General features: G+C 53.2%; 1 protein-coding gene across 1 annotated transcript in view; it reads right to left on the bottom strand.

The window, feature by feature from the left end:
- Nucleotides 1-3,749: 3,749 nt before the first annotated feature.
- INSYN1 (inhibitory synaptic factor 1) overlaps nucleotides 3,750-11,593 on the bottom strand; it is a 94,924-nt gene continuing 87,080 nt past the window's right edge. Inside the window, exon 3 of the mRNA XM_024213786.3 lies at nucleotides 3,750-4,445. Within this exon, the coding sequence (XP_024069554.1) occupies nucleotides 3,750-4,445 (696 nt within the window). The remainder of the gene's footprint in view (nucleotides 4,446-11,593) is intronic.

Here is an 11,593-nt window from a genome sequence, read left to right as displayed (position 1 = left end):
TCCAGATATCCTCCCACGCTGACAGAGCACAGCAGAATGTGTGGAGGCAGTCAATCTCAGACTACAGAAAAGCACAGTATGAACGAGAGGAGAGGTGGCGGGCTGAATCGTGGGATGAACAGAACAAGTGGTGGGCTGAAGAGGATAGGTGGCGTCAGCTTGCAGACAGAAGACAAGAGTCGATGCTCCGGCTGCTGGAGCATCAAACTGATATGCTCCAGCGTATGGTTGAGCTGCAGAAAAGGCAGCAGGAGCAGAGACCGCCGCTACAGCCCCTGTGTAACCAACAGCCCTCCTCCTCAAGTTCCATAGCCTCCTCACCCAGACGCCCAAGAACATGGGTGGGGGGGCCTCCGGCCACCCAGCCACTCCACCCCAGATGATTGCCCGAGCATCAGAAGGCTGGCCTTCAATAAGAGTTAAAGTTTTAAACTGCAGTGTGTCCTTTTCCTTCCCTCCTCCCCCACCCATCCCGGGCTACCTTGGCAATTATCCCCCTAGTTGTGTGATGAATTAATAAAGAATGCATGAATGTGAAGTAACAATGACTTTATTGCCTCTGCAAGTGGTGCTCGAAGGGGGGATGGTAGGGGAGGGTGGGGTGGTTGGTTTACAGGGAAGTAGAGTGAACCGGGGTGGGGGGGCGGAGGGTTCATCAAGGAGAAACAAACAGAAGTTTCACACCGTGGCCTGGCCAGTCACAAAACTTGTTTTCAAAGCTTCTCTGATGCACACCGCGCCCTGCTGTGCTCTTCTAACCACCCTGGTGTCTGGCTGCGCGTAATCAGCGGCCAGGCGATTTGCCTCAACCTCCCACCCCACCATAAATGTCTCCCCCTTACTCTCACAGATATTGTGGAGCGCACAGCAAGCAGCAATAACAATGGGGATATTCTTTTCGCTGAGGTCTGAGCGAGTCAGTAAGCTGAGCCAGCGCGCTTTTAAACGTCCAAATGCACATTCCACCACCATTCGGCACTTGCTCAGCCTGTAGTTGAACAGGTCCTGACTACTGTCCAGGCTGCCTGTGTACGGCTTCATGAGCCATGGCATTAAGGGGTAGGCTGGGTCCCCAAGGATCACGATATGCATTTCAACATCCCCAATGGTTATTTTCTGGTCCGGGAAGAAAGTCCCTTCCTCCAGCTTTCGAAACAGAGCAGAGTGCCTGAAGACGCGAGCATCATGTACCTTTCCCGGCCATCCCACATTGATGTTGGTGAAACGTCCCTTGTGATCCACCAGGGCTTGCAGCAGCATTGAAAAGTACCCCTTGCGGTTTATGTACTCGGTGGCTTGGTGCTCCGGTGACAAGATAGGGATATGGGTTCCGTCTATCGCCCCACCACAGTTTGGGAATCCCATTGCAGCAAAGCCATCCACTATGGCCTGCACGTTTCCCAGAGTCACTACCCTTGATATCACCAGGTCTTTCATTGCCCTGGCAACTTGGATCACAGCAGCCCCCACAGTAGATTTGCCCACTCCAAATTGATTCCCAACTGACCGGTAGCTGTCTGGCGTTGCAAGCTTCCACAGGGCTATCGCCACTCACTTCTCAACTGTGAGGGCTGCTCTCATCCTGGTATTCTGGCACTTCAGGGCAGGGGAAAGCAAGTCACAAAGTTCCATGAAAGTGCCCTTACGCATGCGAAAGTTTTGCAGCCACTGGGAATCATCCCACACCTGCAGCACAATGCGGTCCCACCAGTCTGTGCTTGTTTCCCGGGCCCAGAATTGGCGTTCCACGGCATGAACCTGCCCCAGTAACACCATGATTTCCACATTGCTGGGGCCTGTGCCTTGTGAGAGGTCTATGTCCAAGTCAATTTCCTCATCACTCTCGTCGCCGCGCTGCAATCGCCTCCTCGGCTGGTCCTGGTTTTGCTTTGGCATGTCCTGGCTCTGCATAAACTCCAGGACAATGCGCGTGGTGTTCATAGTGCTCATAATTGCCATGGTGATCTGAGCGGGCTCCATGATCCCAGTGCTAGCTATGGCGTCTGGTCTGAAAAAAGGCGCAAAACTAGTATCTGATAGACGGAGGGAGGGAGGGGCGAGTGACGACATGGCATACAGGTACAGGGAATTAAAATCAACAAAGGTGGCTGTGCATCAGGGAGAAACACAAACAACTGTCACACAGAATGGCCCCCCCCACCCAAAGATTGAACTCAAAACCCTGGGTTTAGCAGGCCGTTGATTTCACGGAGGGAGGGGGAAGCAAATGAATACAGAACAAATCTATTTTTTACATCTTAAGCTGGCAGACAACGGTGCAGCATGACTGATAGCCCTCGGCATCTTCTGGGTGCTTGGCAGAAAATACTGGGCGCTTGGCAGAAAATAGCATACTACGATTGATAGCCATCATCATCGTCAAGACTGTTCGCTAGGACTGAGCATGTCTGCCCAGGTGCCCATGATTGACAGCCACTGCAATACGATGACGATGGATACCAATCGTAATATACCATCTTCTACCAAAAGGCAAGGGGCTGCTGCTTTGTAGCAATGCAGCCCCACATCTGCCAGCCCCATGTCTGCCAGCACCCAGATCGCCCTCGGCCTCTTCTGGGTGCTTAGCAGAAAATACTGGGCGCTTGGCAGAAAATGGCATACTATGACTGATAGCCATCATCGTCATTGTGAAGGCAGCAGAATATGACTGGGGGGATGGGGGACTGGGGGACATACGGAGTTCCAGCCACTGCTGTACGATGATGACGGTTACCAGTCGTAATACACCATCTACTGCCAAAAAGCAAAGGGCTGGTGCAATGCAGCCCTCGGCTGCCAGCACCCAGATTGCCAATGAAGGCTACCAGTCATGCTGTACCGTCTACCACCAAAAGGCAGTTAGCTGCTGCTGCTGTGTAGCAATGCAGTACCACGTCTGCCGGCACCCAGATGACATATGGTGACGGTGAGCTGAGCTGAGCGGGCTCCATGCTTGCCGTGGTATTTTGTCTGCACAGGTAACCCAGGTAAAAAGGCGCGAATCTATTGTCTGCAGTTGCTCTGACGGAGGGGGAGGGGCCTGATGACATGTACCCAGAACCCCCCGCGACACTGTTTTGCATCATTCAGGCATTGGGATCTCAACCCAGAATTCCAATGGGCGGCGGAGACTGCGGGAACTGTGGGATAGCTACCCATAGTGCAATGCTCCGGAAGTCGACGCTAGCCTCGGTACTGTGGACGCGGTCCGCCGACTAGAGCACTTAGAGCATTTTATGTGGGGACACACACAATCGGCTGTATACAACCTATTTCTATAAAACCGGCTTCTATAAATTCGACCTAATTTCGTAGTGTAGACATACCCTTAGTTCACTTGGGCTCTCCCCCTGCCCCCCGAGCCTCATTTCCCCACAATCCCTATTTGAGGGAGACCCAAACGCCATCCACGCACAGACCTAGTTAGTGAACTGAGGTGCTCGGCTGGCATTTGGGGATGCCCCTGACCACATCTCTCTCCCATCCTCTGCTTCTATATGTATAGATATTATTTCCCTTGTTCCGCATGGTTATTTGATCTCTTTTGTTCAGTAAATAATTTCAAATTCCCTGAGCCTCAAAAATGACAGTTAGGTAGCTGGACATTATTGTTATTAGTTTTCCACCTTTTTTTTGTTTTTATTAGTAGTATTTTGATTTAATTAAATATATATATATATATATTTCTGCCCCTCCCCCTGCTCTGATCAGTCCCCATTGCTCCGATTCCTCCCCACCCCCACCCCTGCTCAGTTTTTGCCTTTGATTTTCTGCTTGGCCGATACATAGGGAAGCACCGTCTGGGTGCTTTTGTCCGACATGGTCTGTGTGCTGCTGTTCCTCATCAGTTTCCGTTGCTGAGTGGCACTCAGGTGAGGAGAGTGCCGCTGCGGCGGCGGCAGATTGGCAGCGGGCCGAGCCGGCGGCTTGTGCCCCGCCTCGATGGGCTCCTCCGGTAGGTCCTCGGGCAGCGGCACCCCACCGGTGCCTTCCTGGTTGTTCCCGTCGTCATCGTCACAACACAAGGCGTGGTAGAGCACCTTGTCACTGAAGCGGACCCGCTCCCTTATGCCCGGCGTCCTCTGGTGCTGGGCTTTCAGGTTGGGGCCGGAGCTGAAGGCCTCCTCGCTGGAAGAGTCGGGCGTCTCCACCCGGGGTCCGTTAGGGGTCAGCACCCCGCCGTTCATCAGCCGGTAGTCTGGCTGGCGGCCTGGCTGCTGCTCCGAGCCGTCCCCAGAGTCTGACGGGGTGGAAACCTCCAGGAAGGAGCAGAACTCCCAGCTGTCAGAGAGGATGTCTGAGGTCATGAAATCCAGCTGGCTGAGGTCAAACGTGCCACCCCCTTTCTCGCTGCTGGATGTGCTGCTCACTGTGGCTGTGGTCCAGTCGTCCGGCTCCAGCTCAAACTCAAAATCCGACGTCAGCTTGTCAATATGGCTCACTACCTGCATAAAGACAGAGTGAGAGAGCAATCAGGGGGCTGGCGGGACCACTCCACAGCAGGCAAGTGGGCCAGCCTTAACGTAATGCAGTCCCACTGGGCGGGCCAGCCCTAGGAGGGCTTGAACCTGGTGTGACGTTGCACTCCATATGTGTTATGGAAATATGCTTATAAGTGTGAATATAATGTAACTGGAATATGCTTTATGCAAAAGGTCTCTTGTAAGGTATCATTACAGAGCTTATAATCTACTAAGTGTGTTCATCCTATTTGTATGAATGTATCATTCTTGTATCTGAAGCTAGAAATATGAAGTATTACTCTAAAGTCCTATTGTAACTATGCAAAGTGTGGGCCATTAATGGTGGTTTAGAATCTTGATGGCTCCCATTAACCAGGACAATTGCTTGTAAATGGCTCTGTTTACTTGTAAGCTTTCCTGTGTTCATGTGAGTCAGGCTGGAAAGAATGGAGGTTTGGGGGTCTCACAGGACATGTGACCGTGTCACCTGGTACTGGAATCCATCTTAAACCTGGTTCTTTTCCATTTAGAAGGAAGGGTGGGAACCCAGAGAGAGACAAAGGATTCCCGCCTTGTGCCAAAGATATAAAAGGGGGTGAAACAGAACAAAGGGGGCTGCAGTCATGAGAAATCCCCTAGTTGCCACCTGAACTGTACCAGGGGAAAGGATTGGGCCTAGACTAAGAAGGAGTCTAGTCTGTGAAAGAAGCTTATTGGAACATCTCTGAGGGTGAGATTTACCTGTATTCAGTTTCTTAAATGTATTAGGCTTCGACTTGCGTGCTTTGTTTTATTTTGCTTGGTAACTTATTATGTTCTGTCTGTTATTACTTGAAACCACTTAAATCCTACTTTTTACTTTGAATAAAGTCACTTTTGTTTATTAATTAACCCAAAGTAAGTGATTAATACCTGGGGGAGCAAACAGCTGTGCATATCTCTCTATCAGTATTATAGAGGGCGGACAATTTATGATTTTACCCTGTATAAGCTTTATACAGGGTAAAATGGATTTATTTGGGGTTTGGATCCCATTGGGAGCTGGGTGTCTGGGTGCTGGAGACAGGAGTACTTGCTGACTGTTTTTTGGTTAAAGTCTGCAGCTTTGGGGGTGTGGACCAGACCTGGGTCTGTGTTGCAGCAGGCTAGCATGTGTGGCTCAACAAGACAGGGTTCTGGAGTCCCAAACTGGCAGGGAAAATGGGCTCAGCATGTCAGGTGACAGTCCCAAGGTGGTCTCTGTGCCCAAACCCGTCACACCTGGGACCATTGGATCTGAAAGCGAGAGACTCCACTGCCTGAGCTAAAAGACTCTGTGCTCTCAAAGCCATCAGCAGACTCAAACTGCTCTTTCTCCTGGCCCCAAGAGGGAGACAGAGCAGCACTGTGCAGGTGTGCGATGCACTGGCATTTCCTCTCCATTGCAGAGCTAGGTTTGTGCTGGATTGGAGGCCACAGGTGAGATGAATTTTGGTGGGACTCAGCCTAGTTTTTAACAAAGGTGGGCAAAATGGGTCAGGAACTAATCTGCACACACCCTCAACTGCCAAACCCAAATAGAAATGTCACTGAAACTCCTGAAAGCTTCCAGCTAGCATTTTTAGCTGTCAGGCTGGGCCTGAAAGTATTGGCATGCTAGGAGCAAGGCTGTTCTCCAGGCTGTTTCCACTGGCCCAAGAGGCCTGTGTCATTAGAGAAGCTCCAGCTAATCAGCTGAATCATGCTTCTGTAACACTCCCCAGACTTGTTTGTGGCTCCCCCAGCATCTGCCTTCGGGGAAGGTTGCTCACATCCAGTTGAGCATGCAGGAGGAACTTTGCTTAGGCAAAGGCTCTGGGACTGGAAGGACACATGGTAGGGCAGCTTCTGATGGGCTGCAACCACCTCTGAGTGGTGACGGGAGTCAGGAGAGAAAGTCAGTGGCAGATGCCCCTAAGTCCCTGACTGGCAGGGGCTGGGGGAGAGCTGCAGAGCAGGAGGGTGGCACATTGGAAGACCTTTTTTTGTAGAGCTTCACGTATGCTGGGGGTCCAGAGCTCCCAGTGGTGTCCCGGTAGCAAGTTCCCACTGCCTAGGCTGGGGGTGGGGTTTATATTAGTGGGTGTGAACAATGCTGCCTCCAGTACAAGTAATAAGACATGCCGGGGCGCTGCATCAGGGTGCGGGAATCCTGCTTGGTGTTTCCTTTGACGTGCCAATAATAGATGCTGACAACCACGCATCTCATGCTAAGCGTGTCTCTCCACCATACGACACTACCCAGTGTGGTATAGGCAGCGTTAGGAGATTGCATGGGTCAAACTACTTCCTGTTCTGCTTCCCACTGGCACAAGGCCCCTGGCTGCCTCCCATGACTGTATCCAGGTCTGGCTGTTTCCCTTGCTCTGAGATACACTTAATTCCCCTGTTTCTCCCTCTCTGTCTCATGCTCTCCTACAATGGTTTTCTCTTCCGCTTGGATTCGTCTATCGGCTGCTCTCTGCCCCCTTGCTCCCAGTGTCTCTTCCTCTTTCCTCCAGCTCTCTCCTTCTGGCTCTGCCAGGCCTCACCTCTTTCACTCTCCCTCTCTGCCCCCTGTGGAGGAAGAACAAAGCCCGAGACATTCAGACAGGTCAGGCTGCTGATTGGGCTGAGACAAGGCTGGGTCAGAAACGGGCAGATCAGAGAACAGCCGGCATGGGGAGGCACAAACAGAGTTGCTGGAGGGGTGCGCTAGCTTGGAAGCCACTGTATTTAAACATGCTGGGTCCAATTCACCTCTCATTTACACCAGTGTATAACTCTCCTGATGCCTGATTTACACCAGCAGCAAAGCCCAGCCTTCTCCTTCTCTCTGTCCTTGAGGAGGATTCCCAGGCCTGGCTGATGCCTACCCGGCATGCACTGCCCTGGCTGCACTCCGGTTAGATTTCTGTACAGGTGTAATCTACAGTCACCCGCTCTCCCTGCAGCTCGCTGCCTGGCTCGCCCTGCTGCTCAGCACACCGCAGCTCAGCTCTCCCAAGAACCAGCACTTTGTACTGTTAAACTCATCCCCGGCCTGATGGCCATGGGGAGGACAGCAGGCTGCACTGCCAAGGAGCTTTGCTCGGCAGCTTGGCCTGGGTGAACCCAGAGCAACTTCCTGCCAGCTGAGTTGAAGTTCCTCCTCCCCAAAGGGCAGCATGCAGATCCAGTCTAGGGGGGCTCTGCATGAACCCAAATACTTTGCAGATTTACACCCATGGGGCCAGATCCTCACCATAGTTCCATCAGTACTCCGATTTACCCTAGCTGAGGCTCTGCCCAATACATTAATATGTAGGGGGCCCGTTTTATTCCAACCTCCCCAGATTGCAGACTGCTCTGGGGTGTAATGCAGAAGCCATGATGACACCATCTTGGTCCTTTCTTTGCCAGGGATTTTATCCTGGAGAGGCTAACCTAGTGCAAGTCCCATCTGACAGCAGCACGACCCATCTGTGCCGAGGCTTGTCACTGGTGCCACACTCCCTGTCCAGCCAGAGCCAGACACTGCACTGATGGAGGACACGAGAGATAGCTGGAGTGGGATGGGGACTTAACACTTCATCGCCTAAGTGGAGTTTGGCCAGGACATCGGAGAAGCAGTCAGGGCTTCGGAATCCTCCCAAACCCAGCACCCCCAGCAGCACAGTGCCCCCTAGGCCCAGGAAGGAGCACCCAACCCCAAGCCAACTAGAGGTGTTATGTTCAGGTCAGGTCGGGTATGAAAACCCCTCGGCACTCTGGGCCTCAGGTCAGGTTCTGCCTGGCTGTGGTATAGCAGGGTTTGGGTCAAGCTTTACAATTAGTCCCAAGCAGGAGCAGACTTTAAGCAGCTCCCTAAGGTATAGCCTCTTCGATGCCAGCCTCCCCTCCCCCAGGGGAGTGTGCTGGGAAAGGAGAGGGCCAAGCAGCCCCTCCAAAGGGGCTTCCCAGCAGCCCCAGCTGCTGCACTGGCTGGCAGGAAAGGATTCACCTGCCAGGTGCACCGAAGACCCACAAAGCAGAGTGGTTTCAGAGGAGGAGAGTGAGCCCCATGGCAGAGGGAGTAAGCAGCCCTGCAAATACAGCAGCATCGCACTAGCCCCTCCTGCCCTGGGGGTGCAAATCTTCACCCAACCATCTTCTTTGCAACCAGGGTCTCTGCAGGGGATGCATGGCAGGCACCGGCTCTGTGCACCCCCTAGGTCCTCCCTCTCTGTGCTCTGGCTTTGTGGCTCCATTGCATGTGATTTGCATCTGCCACCAGTGTGCTAATAGAGCACCGGGGGCATTGCAGGGGCCTGAGTTTTCCACCTGACTCTGTTTTGCTACCAGACCCTAACGCCATCACAGCCTGGGATGGGACGGCTTCACAGACCCAGCTCAGCTCTTCCAGCACCAGAGGCTGTCAAAGATTTTGCTCCTTCAAAACAAGGACATATTTTCAATTGAAAATGAAGTCCAGCTCAGGCTCCTCCTTTCCTGCCTGCTGGATCCAGGACCAGAGCCCCTTCTGGGTCGTGGCAGGAATCCACTCCCGGTCCTTCCCTTGGCCCGTGTTCTAAACACATGCATAGCCACAGGGACTTCTAGGTCTGCCTGATACTTGTGCATGCAGCTCCCAAGACCTGCACATTGGATTCCTGTGTCCCCCAGGACCAGACACTGGCTAATCCCTGGCTTCTCTTTCTTTGGCTGGCAAGGGCTCTGTTAGCACACAGTCGGCTAGCGGGGCAGCCCTGGGGCTCGGGAAAGGGAAATCGATACGTTGGTATTTCATCGGGATGCTGTGCCTTTCTCACAGTGCTTTGCAGACATTAACTGATCACATCCCAGTGACAGACAAAGGTCATCAGCCTCATTTTATGGACAGGGAAACTGAGGCACAGAGTGGGGCAATGACATGTCCAGCAGAGCCAGGAGTACAACCTAATTCTTCCCATTCCCAGTGCTGTACTTTTCCCCCAGCTCATCCTTCCCCAGGGAGGATAAGCAGAGCAGCGTCTCCCAGGACTTTTCCTACAGTCCCTATGCAAAGCAAAATCCTCATGGACTAAAATGGGATTCGTGCCTGTATGAGGACCAGTGTTGGCTGAGAAAGGAGACAGGTCTCAGGGGCTGGTAGAGGGCACTTAGTGGGCACAGCAGGGAAGCTGGGGGATCAGGGGTCATGCACAGCTGAACACCAGGAAGGCAGAACCCTTCGAGCTGCACAGGCCCGTGGGGAGACCTGCTGGGGAATGCAGGGCAGAGAGCAGGTCTGTCAGTGGATCCACATGTGCAGCAAGGGTGGCAGAAGGAAACAGCAGTCGGGAGGATGTTTGCTGTGGCTGGGCTGGTCAGTTGGCCTGATCAGCCCCTGGGTGGGGTGGACAAAGCCAGCCTGTGCAGGGCCTAAGGAGAAACAGATGCCACAGGCAGCATGGACTGGCTATGCAGGCAAGCAGAACTGATGCAGTGCTGGGTGAAACGGTGCAACCGGGACAAGTCAGCCAAAGCTAGGGGAAGGCAGTGCGGTCTGGAGCTAGGAGATCAGTCAGGAGACCTCAGGGCTACTCCCAGCTGTGCCACTGAGCTGCTGCATGACCATGGGCAAGTCACTTCCCCGCTTTGTGCCTCAGTTTCTCCTCCCATGCTTTGTATGCCTTAGCCTGGCAGCTCTGTGGGGCAGGGTCTATCTCTCACTATGCGCTTGTACAGCACCTAGCACAATGGGGCCTACTATTGTGCAATACAGAGCTGCAGTGCAGTACAGAGTGGGGCCAGTGGGGCTGGATCCTGGGCAGGGAGGGGTCTCAGGATCTGTAGTTATGGGAGAAGCTTGTGACAAAATCTGCCGGCCCCTTTCCCTCCTGCGAGAGGGAGCAGACGCACTCATGACCTTGCTCTTGTTTGGATCCTGGGCCTGCTGTCTCCTATTGGTTAGCTGAGCCAGCTCAGCCCACTTCCTTGGTACCAGATCATCCCAGGCATGGCGTGGGCAGAAGGGGAGGTGCAACCGCGTGGAGAAGGCAAGGGGAGGGAACAGGGAAGGTCGAGGCATGCCTGGCAGGTGCTCCATCTGGCGGAGAGGCGTGGGGTAGAAGAAAATACTGACAACAGAACAAATCAATTTGGCCCATGAGCTTCCCCAGGCCCCCCTGCCTGCCTCACAGCCTCCCCCGCCCCACACGCTCCTGTAAAGGAACCCGCTCTGGGATGCAGCCGCCTCCATTGTTTCCATCAAGGGAGCTCTAATGAGGCCCGACTGTGGGCGGCTTTTGTCCCTCCGCTCAGTAAGAAGATGGCTCTCTGTTCAGACACAAGAAGAGCTCTTGGGAAGCATAAAGGAGGAGCCATCCATGGTGCTCAGAATGGGCTGGGGGCGGTTGTGCAAAATTGGCTGGCACATCCCCCATCCTGACCATTCAGAAACAAAATCGAGGAGTGGGTAGGGTTACCATATTCAAACATTTAAAAAAGAGGACACTCCACGGGGCCCCGGTCCCGCCCCCGGCCCTGCCCCAACTCCGCCCCTTCCCTGCCCCCAGCCCCGCCCCAACCCCACCCCTTCTCCGCCCCCATTCTGTTGGGGGCCACTGGGCGTAGCTACCAGGTAACTCGGGAGAGTGGAAGACCAAAGTGTCGATGAAGCTCTTTTGCTCTGGGCCTAGCGGAACCCCCAGACTCCATCTTGTGAACTCTCACTTACTTCTGTGTGTAATGCTTACAGGCTACAGCAAAAATGTATTGGTCAGCGTTTTTAGCAGATGGCTTCAGTTTCACTCACACTAGCAGAAATAATAGAGATAAGAAAGAGGAATAGTTAGCTTTGCAGATGTCTAACTCAAGGCCGCAGAGACTGGGAAAGTTTTCTCACAGGCGTATGGGAACTTTTCTAATTGTAACGGCTAGAGAAGGGAGGGGTGGGAGGAATACTAGGGAGTTAACAGACAGAGGCTTACATAGAAACTGCTTGAAGTATAAAAAGGTAAAAGTTATTTGTATTTGTGGCACTGAATTTGAGACATGCTGGTCTCCTAGTGTCATTTCAGAGCTCTGGAATAAACTTGGCTTGCTTTCTCCCCTCGGTGTCTTTATTGGTGCTAAGCACACCGGGCCAACGGACCCTTTGAAGTCCGCCTCGAGCCCCTCAGGCGGTGACA

This window comes from Terrapene carolina, unplaced genomic scaffold, assembly GCF_002925995.2.
Source record: "Terrapene carolina triunguis isolate 2854851 unplaced genomic scaffold, T_m_triunguis-2.0 Scaffold67, whole genome shotgun sequence".
NCBI lineage: Eukaryota > Metazoa > Chordata > Testudines > Emydidae > Terrapene > Terrapene triunguis.
Note: the sequence above shows the minus strand (reverse complement) of the source record. Positions and strands in the feature narration are given on the sequence as shown.